This window comes from Rhinolophus ferrumequinum, chromosome 11, assembly GCF_004115265.2.
Source record: "Rhinolophus ferrumequinum isolate MPI-CBG mRhiFer1 chromosome 11, mRhiFer1_v1.p, whole genome shotgun sequence".
Classification (NCBI taxonomy): Eukaryota; Metazoa; Chordata; class Mammalia; order Chiroptera; family Rhinolophidae; genus Rhinolophus; species Rhinolophus ferrumequinum.
The window spans coordinates 6,357,326-6,375,095 of NC_046294.1; the positions used below are offsets into that span (position 1 = coordinate 6,357,326).

At 49.2% G+C, this 17,770-nt stretch overlaps 1 protein-coding gene across 2 annotated transcripts in view; it reads right to left on the reverse strand.

Moving 5' to 3' along the window:
- Positions 1-517: 517 nt before the first annotated feature.
- POLA2 (DNA polymerase alpha 2, accessory subunit) overlaps positions 518-17,770 on the reverse strand; it is a 30,498-nt gene continuing 13,245 nt past the window's right edge. For both annotated transcript variants that reach the window (XM_033121463.1, XM_033121464.1), the window contains 12 exons: positions 17,365-17,453; positions 13,786-13,941; positions 13,207-13,269; positions 12,450-12,492; positions 7,734-7,858; positions 7,117-7,155; positions 6,397-6,470; positions 3,329-3,437; positions 2,937-3,043; positions 2,182-2,241; positions 1,791-1,917; positions 518-1,034 (listed from right to left, as the gene is read on the reverse strand). In XM_033121463.1, coding sequence (XP_032977354.1) covers positions 882-1,034; positions 1,791-1,917; positions 2,182-2,241; positions 2,937-3,043; positions 3,329-3,437; positions 6,397-6,470; positions 7,117-7,155; positions 7,734-7,858; positions 12,450-12,492; positions 13,207-13,269; positions 13,786-13,941; positions 17,365-17,453 — 1,145 coding nt within the window. In that variant the 3' untranslated portion in view covers positions 518-881. The remainder of the gene's footprint in view (positions 1,035-1,790; positions 1,918-2,181; positions 2,242-2,936; positions 3,044-3,328; positions 3,438-6,396; positions 6,471-7,116; positions 7,156-7,733; positions 7,859-12,449; positions 12,493-13,206; positions 13,270-13,785; positions 13,942-17,364; positions 17,454-17,770) is intronic.

The window sequence follows — 17,770 nt, forward strand, 5'->3', positions numbered from 1 at the left end:
TATCTCTGACTCAAGGCACACTCCCCTCGGCCCAGCATCTGGGGTTTCCTGTCTTGGCTTTGGCATGAGGCAGGACAGCCTGCCGGCTCAGGGCAGAAACCCACTCCACATTTAGCCAGCTGCCTTTCCCAGATGCCAGGACACATGGGCACAGGCACGTGTTGGGGTCCCCAGAAGGCTCGTCCTTGTCCAAGTGTTCTGGGCGACAGGCGGGGAACCCCGCTCTGGCACAGCTCCTTGAGGCCACCCCCTCCAGAGGGAAGTCAGGCTGGGCCCACAGCACGCATGTGGGGGCTGCGCCGGGAGAGCCATGCACGTAAGCCAGCTGCTCGCTCCGCAGCCCAGCTCCGTGGCCTGGGGCCCAGCACACCTCAGCATGGAGGCCATGGGAGCAGCCTTAGGAGGACCGGGGCTGGGGCTGGCCAGAGACCCAGGGTGACAGACGCTCTGCCTTCTCTGGACATAGGTCAAGGAGGCGACATTCTTTGTTTGCTACCAGGAAAAAGAAAGGGCGGAAGAAAGATTAGGCTCAGAAGTTACACTCAGCATTTACTTTTATTTCTCCAAAAGTTGTTTGTGTCTGATTCCTGTGGAACGCCACAAAGCCGTCGGTCTTTCTGAGCAGGCTGCATCTACAGCCTGTTCACTCTGGACTCCGCAGGTCAGAAACTAAAGCGTTCTTCCAGAGACGCTCACTCAGAGTCGGGGGCCAGCTGCCCAAAGCCTCCCCTGGGGGGCCCACTCCCCGCAGCCTCTCCTCCCCAGCTGGCCGCCTCCTCTCCTTTATTTTCCAACAGTCGGGATCTTGTTCGAGGGCTGCTCCTGGGCTCTTAGCCGCTGTGAGGACCCGAACGGGGGAAGACGATAAAGCAGCTGACGCCTCAGATCCTGACCACCTGGACGGCAACACAGGGACTCCGCCTCTCCTCCCTGCCCTCTGTGGTCTGCCTCCTGAGGTAGAGTCGGCCATAGGTGCCCCCCACCTGCCCTTTAGTGAGGCGTCCGGGATTCACACAGACACAGCCGAGGACATCCTGGGAAAGAGAAGGCGGGCTTTGGAAAGGCCAAAACTGCAGGACTAATGTGACGAAGCTGGAATCATCTAACAAAGGAGGTTTTGTAAAATGGAAATGAAGGCAACAAAACACATCTTAAATCAAATATGTTAACTTATTATTGGAAAACTCTGAGTTCCTTTGGAGTTGCTGAAACAGGATAAAGAGGGTATCTTGGCAGCGTAACAATCAGCTCCCAAACTTGGAGATACACCTGACCTGGTTGTTTTTCAATGTGAAAAAACGTTTACCTCTTGAGCTAGAGCTGGCTGTTTTGGCGAGAGGGGGGTGGGCTGGGTGGAGTCCCTCTGAGGGACCCAATCCCCAGGTGGGCGGGGCCTCGGTGGCAGAGATGACCTGAGCGTGTCCTCTAAGTTTCAGGGCTGAGGCCCTTGGAGGTCAGATCAGAATTCAGGGGAGGGGCAGGCAAGTACATGTGTGAAGCATTCCCCAGGTCACCCTGCAGGGCCCCGCCTGAGAATCATTGTTTGAGGGCTCTGGGGGCTCCCAGGCCGGGCTGACTGAGCACCAAGCTCTGGGGTGAGAGGGGAGCAAGGGGACACCATTTACTTAAGCATTTTACTAACAGATTTGTTCTTTAGCCCTACCGCCTGCCTCAAGAAACGAGGCCACCATCCCGACCTCAGCAGACCCGTGAGGTGGGTGCCGGTGGCCTAGAAGGGAAAGTCAGACTGGTTCTGGCGTGTCGGGGAAAACAGCAGAGCTGAAACCCACCTTTACGAAGTACCTCAGCTCTGACGGGATTATGAACACATCTGGAGTGACGGGCAGCTGTGCGTAGGAATAGAAATTCTCATAGTCAATGGCCATGTCTTCCTGGGGAGGGTAGAGTGGGTAGTAGCTACGGAGACGAAGAGAAATGATGGATCAGCAGCAGCTGAGTGGGGACCTCCCTTCCCAGAGGGATCCCCTCTGTCACGGACTCCCGTGCTGTCCCAGACCGACTGTCCCTTTCCCCTGTGTTGGGGAACAGAACACAGGCTTATCATCAGGGTGGAGTTCCCTGGCCGTGGCCTGGGGGAGGCTCTCTCCAGTCAAGTCCGTCAGGGCTCTGTGACCCCAGCGCACTCCCTGCGGGGTCTGTTACTCCAGCGAGCCAGCTCACCTCCTCTGGGTCAGGATGTGCGTGAGTATTCGGCTGAATCTGTCTGAAGTTCGGGAAGAACTGGAGAAGGCAGAAAGGCAAGAAACGGAATGCAGTCTCATTTCTCAGTTTCCGTTTGTCTTCGGGGCGGACTCGAGGATTTGATAAACTAGAGAGAGGCTACTGGGCCAAGACACAGTGACGAGAGGGTCCCTCTGGGGAAGCGTAAGGACCCACCCACAAATAGCTGGGTCTGTTCCCACAGGAGGAGGGGAGTGGGATGCTGAGTTGAGAAGTGAAAGTGCAGGAATCCCTGTGATCAAGACCAAGACAGCCAGCACCGGGCTGTGCAAGAGCACGCAGACCTGCACTGGAGTGAGGTGGGCGTGAAGCGGGGGTGACCTTGCACCTCAAACCTCCACCAACAAGCACACACCCATCTTCACGCGACTGCCGAACCTACACTCCACAGAGCTGGCTGCGCCTGGTTCTCTGCAGAGCTCCTCACTGCTCTGCAGAACCGCCTTCAGAGTATGTTCACAGATCACCGGCCACCCACAGGGACACCCACTTTTTTTAGGTCACAGACATTGGAGGGGAAGGAAAGTAGATGACCATCTATGACTACAAATTAAGTGCAGGCAGACCGACGTGGTTCTTTGGGGTCTCAAACACTGGAGATAAGTGGTAATAGAAACAAAGGCCCCCCTCACACGGCCAAAGGGTTTGGCGGAAAGCCGCCCGCCCTGCCTGCTGGGCTGGAACATGCGCCTCACCTGCTGATCTCCTCAGCCCCAATGTGGAAAAGCAGATCCGTGGACGTCAAGCCAAAGACCACGCCATTTATGGAGAGGCTGCAGGGATCTGACACGAAGAGCACTCGCTAAAATGAGAAGGCGTTGAGCCATACATTTGCACACCAGAGCTACAAACTTCTTCCCCATGAAAGGGGGGGGTCTCCCAGGGCTGGGGAGGCCACTGAAAGGGCGGACCAAACCAACGTACAGTAAATTACAAGCACATGTGCCTGTTAAAAATAGCACTTTAACATTTAGGCCCTACGCATGCCCTGAAAAGGCACATTCACCTTCCACTTGGGGACAGAACTGGGTCACCTGTGGCACATTGGATTCTGGCTGCCTGCTGGTTGGGGAGGGGACACTGGTACCTTTCTGTCCTCAGGAGGCAGATCGGAGTAACTGAAAGGCGGCTGTGGGTACACAGGCTCATGGTGCACGTCTCTCCACGATGGCACAAAGACGAGGTGAGAGCCGGAGCTACTTAGTCAAAAACATCAGCAGAAGAGGGAGAGAAGTGAGTGCCGTTGCACTAGAACAGCTGGACAACAGATTTAAAATGTCACAGCTTGTATATGGCCCTACTTCCGGGAAGGATTTCAGAACTGCACTCTCCTACGAAGAGAGGGGCCATGTCCCATGGGACACCATGAGTGACAATTTGGTTCTCACACACATCTACCATGACGAGGTCGCCCAGGACACACTTTCCGCTGGCTCTGTGTGATATTCCCCTGGGGAATGACGGGCCTACAGTTTGGTAGAAAAAGGGGAGGAGAAATTGGGGTCTAGGAAATCCAGAAAGACAGGTCTTGACCAAAGAATCAGACCTCAGAGCCAGAGCTGCAACCGAAGTTCTGACTCTTGACACTATGCGAACAGATGTGGCTTAAAAGCGTTAGTCTCTCAGACCAGGGCTCTCGCCTACGGAGAGACCCAGCAGGCTAATCAGATCTGGAGACTGCCTTCAGATTTAGAAGATCAAACTGCAATCTCTGACTAACCAAACACTGGGTCACAATTTCAACAGCAAGGACAGAGACATTTTCAGAGCGATGGGGAAAAACACGGTTGGCTTCTCCCAGCACTGGTCCCTCCCCTCTGGCACTGGGAAGCGATGCCCTCTGTGCTTATTTCTGAGCAGGCTGTCTTGCAAAAATGGAAGAAATATTTAAGAGCAACAGTAAAAGCATAGCTGACAGATGTCTCCTTTGATGGAGACAGGTGAATCTCTAGGGTTACAACGTGTAAGTAAAAACCTTTAACTCTGGGGGCCAACAGTTTATCCTCCCCAGCCACACAAACAGAAAAAGGGAAAAAAGTCCCATTTCCTCAGCTGTGCTTGGCAGAGGGGCCTATTATAAACCAAATAGGCGTAAAGTACGACACTGGAGGCTTGTTTAAAACCCACCAATAATTCTGCCAGCTCCCTCTCTTGCTTAAAATATGAGGCCTTCCCAAATGTAGCTACAGGTTCCTGGCTGCCTCTGCTGGTGATTGTTGTCACTTGTCACCTGTTTGTCATGTCTGCTAAAAGTATGAACTAAGACTTCTGTAACAGAAAATCAGAAAATGGGACCAAAGGAACTCTGCCTATTAGTTATAGTCCCCTTGACGTTCAAAAGTTCACTATAATTATCCACGTCTATCAATTTGGGTGCTGGAATCCGGCACCCAGGCCGGGGGTGACCTGAACAGGACAGTGTACGCTGTAGATCTCAAGGGCTCGGTCTGAAATGGACACAAAGGTGGACGGACAGCCAGCTGCTCTTAAGAGGTGGAATCGGTCGGTTTCAGTGTAGGCGCTGGAAGAGCAACAGTTAAGGAAGAAACAGCCTTCCTGCTCATGGTTATAGGCTGGCTGTGGGGGAAGGGATCCGAGAGAAAATTCCAACTATGCTGAGTATTGCACAACTTCATACATCACAGTGGGAGGGTCCTCAGACAGCACGAGAACTCGGGGCTCTGCTGGGCTTCCGCCCTGATTCTGGTTGTCACTGATAAGTCAGCTTTATGTTCTTCTTTTCTGACCTCTCAGGAATAAAGAGAAATCCTCCAAACGAGGACTGTTTATATACTGTTTCGGGAAGGGTGGGGCAGCCTCCCCCCACCCCCCCAGGCTGCAGATGAAAGTGCCTGGTGGTGCTGGCTGCTGCAGCCAGGGTAACAAAGCCTGGTTTCTTCTTTGTTTGTCCCACTGCTGTCAATACCACACAGGGCGAGGAACCAAAACAGAACCCAATCTCACACTGAAATCATCCAGCCAGTACTGGGGCGCTGCTAGAGCCCCTGACTGGCCCCAAGGACACCAGAGGGCTGACAACACCAGGACGGCAGCCCTGCTCCTGTTTTTCAGGGGTTTATCTCCAGGTCTCACTAACTTGGTTCAGGGTCCCAACAAACCTGGGAGGCGAGAGGGAAGGCACTTGTGTCCTTGTCATTCGAGAGCGAGAGAAAGGGGCAGATCCAGCTGCAGGCTGTCACTGGCACAATTCAAGTCCCCTGACTCTAGGGTAAGGTAGGGGCTGTTTCTCCCCAGGCAAAGAGGCCCACCATACAGGCCGCGCAGCAGGTACAACAAGGTAGTATTCCGACTAATCGACTCTGGGATCAGTTCTCATGGCCAAGGGGTGGAAGATTATACATCTTGTTTTAAAAACTACCTTTGTTACAGACTTGTTTTGAAAATCTTAGCCTCAGGAATGTTTGTTTTTTTATGAGCTGAGTTACAGGCAAACAAATCCCCAGAGATCCATCACCTATACCAATTTCTTTTAAACCCTGGCATTGGAGGAAAAGGGACAGGAAATGAGGATGTCAGCTTCCCAGATAACCCTCTACCCGTAGTTTTAGACTCTTCCCGGAAGAGCGCTTTTTCTCTCAAATTACAACTACGCGTCTCTGTCATCACCGCTATGATTTTTCACAGTTCCTTCCCGTTGGTCTGTGGCGGGGATCCAAGAGCCCCACCCGCACTGAGTTTCTACAGCAGCTTGCTCTGGCTGTGGGGAAGCAGTGACTCAGGGGAAGGCCTTGGGCTCGCCCCAAAACGATCACTCACACAACGAGATGTCTAGGGCCTCTTGGGATTTTGTTGTGTAAGTCATCAAACACTTCTCAGAACCATCCTGGGAAGATTCCTGTGGAATATGAGTCTATACGGAAGGAGCGAGAAAGGGAAGAAAGTAAACAGAGCAAGGGAAGAGCACAAGTCGATGCAGCCTTTTCCTTTCAAGTATGTTTATCTTTGTGTTTTAAAAAGATGCCTCTTAACTCGGCGTCTGTGCACTTGAAGTTCAAGAGTTCCATCTGATCTCTAGTTCAAAAGGATTAAAGGATAGGAACTACCACTACTTTTGAACATTTCAGTTTTTTTTAACGGGAAGCCCTGCAGAAACCTAGGCAGCTTAAGGTTCTGTCCAGCATTTTGAATTCTGACCTTCGTGTCCCTTCAATAATCGTTCGTAGACATTGCTTGAAAACATCTTCAAATGGACTCGTCAATAGACAGTTCTGCAAGGAGAAAGAAGATTTAGAGGGTAGACATTTGGCGCTTAGTCACTTGTTTAACGTTTGTTAGATGACCCTAGGTACCAGGTGTTGAGCTAAAGGAGATGCACAGGGGGACAGCTCTCTGTCCTCAAGGAGCTGAGTCTAGTTGGGGAGAGGAAAAGAGACAGGGGAAGAATGAATCCTCTTGAATAGAAGCTGAAACACCAAAAGGACGAGCGTTTTGAAATCTTTTCTGTGGAAGGTAAAATATCCTGACACCAACAAGGGTAGGAGATGGCTGCAAAAGGGCCATTTGTGTTAATGCATCAAAGGACATGGGTCATCGAGCTGAGGGAAGCAGGTACTTCCACAGTGCAGCTCCGTGACTCCTGGACACCTGCCTCTGTGCCTTAGCGTCAGGCGTCACAAAGGAACACCATGACTCATATATTTGTATTTCCCTCCCGCAGCTTCCAAATGGCCTTGTATTCTGGTGAAATGAAGCCCTCAAATTCATTATCTTTATAGAAGTTGCCCAGCTACAATGTCCTTCTGATTACCCACAGGGATTAGATGCAGGGTAAACTCCAAGAGATGAAAAGAACAACGGCTCAATTGGATGCAAATATCCACTACGCCGCCCTCCCCATCCCAAGCCGACACTCACCTCAACCTGTTCATGCTTAGAGTCCAGGAAAGGGCCAAACTGCAAATAAGCCCGAGGGGAGAAACAAAGGTACCAAAAGAACAAATCAGAATCACACGTGTCCGTGAGCACCTTCACCTAACCTCTCCGGGCAGTTCTTTGGGTCCATCTGCCCCGCCAAGGCTGCCTGCAGGGTCTGGGACAGTTAACACATGGGGCAGGGGCACTCAGCCAGGGTCGGCAGCAGAAGGTCTCCAGGGCCCCATAACCACTTGTGCCGCCTCCTACAACACGGGGCTTTTTCCTGACTTTCCAAGCCTAGCCAGTGAAATCGCCCACCATGCTAGCAGCAGTACCACGAGCTTTTAAAAAGAGACTAGTTCAGAAGGAGGTGAGAATACTGTCCAGACAATGAAGGGTGGCAGAAAGTGGTGGGCTTTTGGATTAGCTGAAGGCATGCAGTTATGTGAACACCTCGCCAGAGGTGGGACTAAGAACTAAAAAAGATTTTTAAAAAGGAGAGCCTGACATGCTTCCTACGAATTCAGAACCACACTTGTCCCTTTCCTGAGGCTGACTGCCCACGCGAAGCTGTCCCAAGGTGTGTGTGTGTGTGTGTGTGTGTGTGTGTGTCCTACCAGGATGCAGACGTCCGGCTGGTCGCGGTTGATGATGGAGATCAGGTCGAGCAGAGGCTCATACGTGATGCTGTCAGATGTGGTGTACGGCCCACAGGCCACCAGGACCATGTTTTGTTCAAAATCTAAGACGAAAGGATTGTAAGGTGTTGATTAGAAGATACTGGGATGGTGGGAGAAGACAATTAGGTGAAAATGCCACAGGGTTCGAGTAAATGAGTCTCCTCATGCGTGCAACTCCAGGAATCCAAGATGAGTTAAGACCTCATGCCCAACCTCAAAAAATCGTCCATCAGCCAGAGCAGACAGACAGGTGTGCCAATTACTGGGACAGGCGATAGGCATGTTACTAGCAGGGACGAAAGCGGCAGTCAGGAGAGAATGGGTCAAAGTGACGCCATCGGCCTACGGTGTTGTCCCCCCAATTTTTCTATTGTGGCAAAATACATAACATAGAATTTAGTCTTAACTATATTAACATTTCAGTGGTATTCAATAAATTCATATTGTTGTGCAATCACCATCTACCTCCGGAACTCTTCATCTTGTAAAACTGAAACTGTCCCCAATAAACACTAACTCCCCAGTCCCCCTCCCCGACCGCACCCCCCACCATTCTACTGTCTGTCTCTGTGAGTGGACCCGTACAGTAATTCTCTTTCTGTGGCTGGCTTATTTCACTTTGCTTCCTCTAAGTAGACTTTCCCTGAAAAAGGGCAAACAGGGTCCTAGAGCACACTGTGATTTCAGTGCGCTTGGTGTGAGGGTATATCTGGTGGTCCAGTGTGGCTGAACAATGTGGTATACAGGGGAGTCCAGAATACAGGCTGGGGTGCAGAGCCTGGAATGGGACCCTACTGCGATGGGGTGCAGGGCCTAGAATGGGACCCTACTGTGATGGGGTGCAGGGCCTGGAACGGGACCCTACTGGGTTGGGGTGCAGGGACTGCAACAGGACGCTACTGAGATGGGGTGCAGGGCCTTTTTGTGTTGGCCGCCTGTCATGCACTGTTCTTTTCCTCACAGCATCTGCTTTCTTTTTGGAGAACCAGCCCTCTCCTCTGTAAAACAGTCTCGGGGGGCTGTAAATTAGGTGTCCTCCACTAGCCAAGAGGCAGGCATGTGACCCCGTTTCAGCCATTCACACTCTCCTCCCGGGTTCTGGAATCTTGATGTGTACTGTTCAAACATAGAAAAAAGATTGGAGCTGACCTATTCCAGCAGAGGTGACCAGGTGAGACAGCTGGGGAATTCCTACCTGGACATCTGGAGTTGCTAGGTCCTTATCCTGGTGCTAAGCCTGGATTTCTAGCCACCTGTCCAGTCTGTGAGTTACCTGGATTTCCCCGAACAAATCTTTTTCTTAAAGTCTGAACCAGTTTCTGTAGCTTACAACAGCCAAATACAAAGATCCCTGACTTCTTAACATGTAATTGTATTTGTTTCCTGTGGCAGCTGTAACAAATCACCACAAACTTAGTGGCTTAAATCAATGCACATTTACTATTTTACTGTTGTAGAGGTTAGAAGTCCTAAAATCAAGGCGTTGGCAGGGCTATGTTTCTTCTGGGGGTCTGAGGGAAGACTCAGTTTCCTGGTCTTTTCTCGCTTCCAGGGGCCGCCTGCATTCCTTGGTTCACGGCCCTGCCTCCAACTTCAAAGCCAGCAGCCTAACACTTCTAATCTCCCTGAAATTGATCCTCCTGCCCTCCCTCTTATAAGGACCTTGTGATCACACTGCCCCCCATAATCCAGGATAATCCCCCATCTCAACACTCTTGATTTAATCACACCTGCAAAGTCCCTTTTGTCATATAAAGTAACATATTCACGGGTTCCAGGGATTAAGGATGGGGGGTCATTATTCATCCACCAGAGTGGTGATAGACTCCACGGGGAAGAGTACATTTCACGCAGGGCCGGGGACAAAATTAAATTAGGTTCCCAATCAGGAACCTGTAAGAGATGCAACCGGAATAACTAGCAAGTGCCAGGACAGGGCCCATGTCTTATTCTGCCTCCATGAGGGTCTCGCTTAATACGCTGCTCGAAAAATATCCATTCACAGCACATTCAAACGCTCGCGGAGGCTCCCCTGGCACGCGGCGCAGGCTCCGGGCATCTCAGCCCCATCAATTCCTTCGCATTCTTCGCAGTGGCTGTAATACCACCGCGCTGCTCTTGCTGCCACGAGCACATATTTTCTGATAGAACGCACAGTATCATTGTTGTGTGGGGCGGCCTGCGGGGTCTCAGCTCCCCACATAAGAATGCAGGACATGGTGAGGCCAGAAAGGAACAGCCAGGGAGCCATAGGTAGGGGAGTCATACCACTATACTCTCGCTGGCAGCTGGGTTGGAGACACAGGAAGCAGGAGCCACACTGTTCGCAACCCTCACTGCACCACTTGCAGGCTCAGCCACCATCTCCTTGCTAGCCCCCATTTTTTCTGCTAGCCTAGCCACGGCAGTTATATTAGTGGCCAATGGCTCACTGGTTACAGCTGATGGCCAACTAGCCACAGCTGATGGCCATTTGATCACAGTCGATGGCCATTTACTACCTGAGCCAGCACCTTTCTATGTGAGGCTGAGAGCCTGGAAACTGCTTTTTGGGGCTCTGTCCCCACATTCCACCCCTACAGGGTCTCGCCTCACAATCTACGCGACAAGCGTCTTCCGTGAGGGGCCTTGTGCGAGGAGCCTGGAGGTGAATGCTATTTCCTGGACACAGCCAAGCTCTCTGGTCACAGCCAGGGTCCACCAGTACTTCTGGGCACAGCCAGACTTCCTGGGCTTCTTAGGGTACCACTAGTCTCCCCGGGCACAGCGAGTGCCTCTCAGGGCACTCTCTCTGGACACAGCCAGACTTCCTGGACTCAGCCAAGGCTCTCAAGGCACTGCCACCCTCTCTGGGCACAGCCAGACCTCCTGGACTCAGCCAGGGCTCTCAGGGCACTGCCACTCTCTCTGGGCACAGCCAGACCTCCTGGACTCAGCCAGGGCTCTCAGGGCACTGCCACTCTCTCTGGGCCTCTCAGGATACCGTGCTGGAACAACAGCGACTCACAGTCAAGGTGCTTACATATTCTCAATGAAGGCCGGTCAAGACACAAAAGCAAACATCTGCCAGTTCCACTACATGGTGGTATGTTCCCAAACAGTCAAGCGGTCCATTAAATTAGGGATGGAAGGCAATTCCCCATAGTCCTTAGTCATTTGCCAGGACTGTCCTGGGGGTGAGGGATGACCTTGACCTCACTCTCAGCTCCCACGGAGGACTCAGCAAGCGTTTCCTCCTGGGACTACAAGTCCTGCATCCGGGCTGCCTCAACAAGCACTTCCCAGCTCACAGGGCCGCAACAACCTTTGCTTTCTCCAGCCTCTGCTGGTTGGGGAACCGTCCACGTCTTCCCACCCCTCCACGGGGATCCAGCTCTCAGGCAGCTGCTCCTCGTGGTCTTCCTGCAACTGAGTGTTCATAGACACAAACTGCTCCACCGCCCTTCGGGGAGCTTTGGCCGACACCGTACCCTGCTTGCTGCGCCATTTGTCGTGCAGGGCGGCCTGCGGGGTCTCAGCTCCCCACATAAGAATGCAGGACATGGTGAGGCCAAAAAGGAACACCCAGGGAGCCATAGGTAGGGGAGTCATACCACTATACTCTTGCTGGCAGCTGGGTTGGAGAAACAGGAAGCAGGAGCCACACTGTTGGCAACCCTCACTGCACCGCTTGCAGGCTCAGCCACCATCTTCTTGCTAGCCCCCATTTTTTCTGCTAGCGTAGCCACGGCAGTTATATTCATGGCCAATGGCTCACTGGTTACAGCTGATGGCCAACTAGCCACAGCTGATGGCCATTTGATCACAGTCGATGGCCATTTACTACCTGAGCCAGCACCTTTCTATGTGAGGCTGAGAGCCTGGAAACTGCTTTTTGGGGCTCTGTCCCCACAATCATAAATTCCTAAATTTCATTCCGGATTCTAGGTCATCTCCAAGAATGACCTCATACACTGTTACTGTGCATAGGGTGCTGTCAGCACACTTGGGTTGGGCATCTCACTTCTGCTTTCCTTACAAAACTGCTTCAAAATATTTTGAAGCCAAGGGTGTTAAAACGTCTTTGTTTTTTCCCATCTAGATGAGTTGCCAAATAACCCTAGACTTTCTTAGAAATTCATCTAATTTTTTAACAAACTTTTTCTTTTGGAACAACTGTAGAAGTGCAGAGAAGTTGCAAAGTGTCCCCGAATGTCGACATCTCTCCTGATTACGGCACAGTTGTCAAAACGAAGGAACTTGACATATGACTGTTAACTATTACAGACATTATTTGGATGTCACTAGTTTTTCCACTAATGTCCCTTTTTTCATCCATGATCCAATCCAAGATACCACACCGCATTTAAAGAAATGCTTTTTTAAATGCCTGCTAGTTTTCCTTTTTCAAACCGACCTTCAAATACCTGTTAAACATTAGATTTGAACAACATGCCTCGTGTTCTCAGACCCAGGTGGTAATATTGACAAAGCTCAGTAGGCCCAGACCCTGGCCTTACACAGGGGGCCTGCGAACCCACCCCCCTCGCTGCGGCCCTCCACGCCATCACGGTGCTCTCACAGCTTCTGGCTTTCTCGGGGCCCGAGGAACTGCACTCCTGGACCCCTCCCCACCACTCTCACTGGCAAAACAATGTTTGAACCAGAACTTACCTCCATCCTCTTCGGTGGGCTGATAAAATGGAAGTGGCACACCCTAAAAACAGGAGAAAAGCTAAACTGAGGTCTTGTCCCAGGCACCGCTGTTGGTAAGGAAAGGGGTGGGCCCCGAACAGGGGCATGTTTACAGGTGTCCTGCTCCTCGGAGCTAAAAGCTCACACAGCTGGTGGTACCTGCCATCTTTCTATATTGCTCAGAGTGGCAAAGAAATCCAGAAAACGGAAGATCACAGTAAAACTCATAAAACACTCAGCAAATAGTGAGAACCAAGTGTTAGTATCCTAGGCAAGGAGGGGCGAGCAGGGTTCCTGCCAGTTTTCCTTGCATTCTGTGAAAATCTGTGGAAGGTTATTGCCTAGAGCAGCGACAGGTAAACCATGGCCTGTGGGCCATATCTGGCTACCACCTAGTTTTTGTTTGTTATATATTTTTTCCTTTCTTTTTCTGGGAGGGGGTTACCACTTCTTTTTGTAAATCAAGTTTTGCTGGCACGTAGACACCCTGGCTTACAGGTTGTCTATGGCTACGCTGGCAAAGCTGACATTGTGAGAGACCATATGGCCCGCAAAGCATAAATATTTACTGTCTGGCCCTTTAAGGAACAGTTTGCCGACCTCTGGCCCAGAGGTAGGTTCCCAGTCTAGAGCTGAGAATTGAGAAGCAAATAAACAGGCTCTTAAAAGGGACAGATGGACTGCACATCCCGTGCCTGCAGCAAACCAGGAGGGAGGGCGGGGGACTGCTGGGTACCTCATAGAGTTTAGTGGCAACAAGTTTTCTACCAGTGGTGTTGATTCCTTCCATGACTACCACCTGAAAGACAAGAAGCAAAACAGGGCAGATACGCGAGAGGTCAGGAATGAATTATTCTGATATAGTTAAAAGTCCTGCCCAGCTACTCTCATTTTATAATTGCGAACTTGTGGGTATTTTTTTAGAAAACAAAGTGAGGGCGTTTTATTAGTAATAGTAATTATGCTTTACAGGGATGACCTCACTTTTACACCAATCCTCTGAGGCAAAAATTATTATTCCCATTTTACAGGTTAGGACACTCCAGCTTAGAGGTTAAGTAATCACACACCTCATGAGGTTAGAGCTGGGATTCAAACCTGGGCAGTCAGATTCCAGAGCCAAGGTCAAAGCATACAAGGGAAAAATGGGAATCCCCGCACTGATGTCTGCTCTTGGGCCTGTGCTCCAGCCACATCTCGTGGCATTAGAGGTCGAAAGCAAGGAGCAGCTGGCCAGTGATGAAATGCTTATTCCTAGAGCCACCCAGCCCACCACACACTACAGAGTAAGGAGCATGGCCCCACCCCATCTCACCTGTCCAGGAAACAGAGAATATTCTTTGAGCTCCGATAGATCCACCGGAACTTGAGCGCCAGACGAATGTTCCCGGTCTCCCTCCAGAATGACTGACTTGCTGTTCAGCTTCCCGTTGCTATCACAGCCAATCTGGCCCAGCAGGGTGACGGACTCCTACCGAAGGAAGGTGGCAACAAAAGAACGATACGATCTTTGGGACGGAGGCTCAAAATCTGAAGTCAATGGGGTGAACACTATTTTGGTGGGGCATCATTTTGACCCCGAGGCACAAGCACCATCACTGACTCTCGGGGGTGTTAGGACTCTTAAAGGGCGTCTACTCTGCCCACTCAATGCCTGAGCCCCTCTAAGTGGCTGCCTTAAGCTTGAGCATTTCTAGCGATGGGGAATTTGCATCCCCCCCAAGCAGCCCACTGCATCTCTGAATGGCTATAACTGTTAATCATATCTCACATTTATTGAGCTTACTATTAATTGCGGTTTTTGCGATTATTTTTAACCTTTTAAACCGCAATTACTTTGGCACCAACCTAATAAATACACTGTTCTAAAGGCTTACATGTATTAACTCATTTAATGCTCACAACTGAGGCGGATACTACTGCTGTACCCATTTTACAGATGAGAAAAATGAGTACCAGAGACATTAGATATTTAGTCAAGGTCAAACAGTGGGTGAAGCCTGGGTCTGAAGCCCAGAAGTTTGGCTCTAGAGCCATATCCTTAACCACACATCATACTGCCTCTTAACAGGGAGTGCTTCGTTAAACCGAGCTGAAATTTCTCTTCCTGTGGCTTCCTCTGTCCTATTCCCATTACTGGAGGCATACTAAGGAAGTCGAGTCTTTTCCCACAAGATTATATTTCCCTGTCCCCCCCACTCCTTCCTCCCAGTTCTTCCCCAACTTCCTTATATGACATGGTTTTGCATATCTTTCCCAACTGGTCATTCTTCTCTGAATGCAAATATAGGACCGAGGTACCTTAAAGGGTGTTCTAGAACGTATCTCCCCTTAGATTAAAAAAATGTCCTAGAGAGAAAGCAATGGTACACACGCCGGCTTAAACCACAGTGGAAGATGCTATTGACAGCAGCTGGTCTATAACAGGCTCAGCAGGGGGATTGTGAGTCTCCGTTTCTGGAACTCTATCCTTGCCGTTGTCCTCACATCCCGAAACTCGAACGCTTAAGGCCTTCAATTTTTGCTTATGTGCAAGACTCAAACCCAAGGACACAGAAAACAACTGTCCTTGGTCATCAAAAAGAATGAAATCTTAACCATTTGCGACAGCATGATTGGATCTAGAGGGTATTATGCTAAGTGAAATAAGCAACGCTGAGAAAGACAAATATCATATGATCTCACTTATATGTGGAATCTAAACAACAAAATAAATGAAAAAACAAAACAGAAACAGACTCATAGATACAGAGAACAAACTGATGGTTGCCAGAGAGGAGGGGGGCTGGGGGGCCGGGCGAAAACAGTGAAGGGATTAAGAAATACAAATTGGTAGTTACAAAATAGTCACAGGGATGAAAAGTACAACGTAGAGAATATAGTCAATAATATTGCAATAGCTATGCGTAGTGTCAAGTGGGTACTAGACTAATCGGGGGGAATCAATGCATAAATTATATGAATGTCTAAGCACTACACTGTACATCTGAAACTAATACAAAATAACATTGAATGTCAACTGTAGCTGAAAATAAAGAAATAGATACATTTTTAAAAAACCTGAATCAACTAGCATTTTGATGTGGGACTTCCAGCCTCCAGAACTATGAGAAAATGAATTTCTGTCTGTGGTAGCCTGAGCAGACTAAAATAACATGGTACCACTTATGTAAGTTAAAATACATACCAAATAGTCCACTGCATTGTTTATGAATTCATATCCATGTATAAAACACTGTCTTTAACAAGAGATGGAAGAATATATCCTAAACTCAATGGCCACTCTTGGGGATGGGGACAGTAACAGAACTCAGGGCTGGGTTAAGAGAGTTTACTCTTTCTGCAATATTTTATTTCTTACAGAAAAAAATAACAAATGAAGCAAAATGTTAGCAGGGCTTATTTTGACCTGTGCAAATATGAGTGTTCAATACATTACTTTCCTATTTTTCAATATCTTTAGGGACAAAAACAGGGCACTGTAATAAATCTAACCCAAAGAAACCTCACAGGATGAACATAAATTCCTACTGGGCAGGTAGGTCACAGTGGGTAGTCATATAACTTCTTTAGTAAAAGGTTTTTCTCTGCCTTAAGCCAGCCCTGCCCGCTGTTCATATATATATATATATATATGTATATACCTCGTGTTTCCCTGAAAATAAGACCTAGCCAGACCATCAGCTCTAATGTGTCTTTTGGAGCAAAAATTAATATAAGACCCAGTCTTATTTTACTATAACATAAGACTGGGTATAACATAATATATGTAATATACTGGGTCTTATACAAGACCAGACTTATATTAATTTTTGCTTCAAAAGATGTATTAGAGCTGATGGTCTGGCTAGGTCTTATTTTCGGGGAAACATGGTAGGTTAACACGCCTTTGAAATACCTCTTTGCTGGACCCCTCAGAAGTGTAACCACCCTCAAGAGAGCGCACAACCTTGTTAACTATCTTGTAAACCAACCCCCGCCTTGCTTTCTTCCACCCTCATGTAATCTTCCTCAGTTCCCTCCTTAAATCCACATGTATTAAAAAAACTGCAGGGGCCGGCCCAGTGGCTCAGGTAGTTAGAGCTCCGTGCTCCTAACTCCAAAGGCGCCGGTTCGATTCCCACATGGGCCAGTGGGCTCTCAACCACAAGGTTGCCAGTTCAATTACTCGAGTCCCGCAAGGGATGGTGGGCTCCGCCCCCTGCAACTAAGATTGAACACAGCACCTTGAGCTGAGCTACTGCTGAGCTCCCGATGGCTCAGTTGGTTGAGCGCGTCCTCTCAACCACAAGGTTGCCGGTTCAACTCCCGCAAGGGATGCTAGGCTGCGCCCCCTGCAACTAGCAATGGCAACTGGACCTGAAGCTGAGCTGCGCCCTCCACAACTAAGACTGAAAGGACAACAACTTGAAGCTGAAATGGCACACTCCACAACTAGGATTGAAAGAAAAAAGTCCTGGAAGTACACACTGTTTCCCAATAAAGTCCTGTTCCCCTTCCCCAATAAAATCTTTAAAAACAAAACAAAAAAAACCCTGCAAACTGTCATTCTCCAAAGCATTTTTCTTAGTCTGTTGAGATCTTGTTTCCAGGAGTATCCTCTATTTGACTCAAACTCTCAGAAAATTTCAAAAGAAAGGAAGAAAGGAAGGAAGGAAAGAAGGAAAAAAAGAAGAAAAGAAAAGAAGAAAAGAAAATGACTGTCTCTGGTCACAAAACCAGACAGCTCTTATAAGCCTTTCTTCAAAAGGACCAATTTCTACCAACTCCAGCCAGGGTAGATGTTTTCAATAGAATGTAGCCAAGAAGTGAAAAAAGAAGCAAGAAGATCCATTTTTACCACCGATTTAAAAATACAGTAACAATTAGGAAGGACTATTAGAACAACTCTTACTTGTGCTGGAACTTGAACAGGAGTAAAAGCCTCAATCTTGTAATGTTCCTTGAGTTCACTGCCAAGTTCTTCAATCTTACAGGTCAGAACTGAAATCCCAGAGGAGAAAAAGTATTGTGTTTAAGACATTTCACTTGCCAAGAAGAGAAAATACAGCACATTGTCAAATATTAAAGCCAGTCATTTTACAGAAGCAGGAAGAGTGCTTAAGACATCTGGCCAGTTTATACTTTCTAAAGCCCTTGCCAATTTCCTGATACTTGGCTACTGAACCTGGCCTTCCCTGGCCACAGGGGATCACGTGACACAATCAGAGAGTCAGCATGGATCCCTACCCCAGCCTTCCTTTCACTCAGGTTGTCAGTGAGGGTTATGAGAAGTCAAGGCCAACCTGGACAGTCTGCCA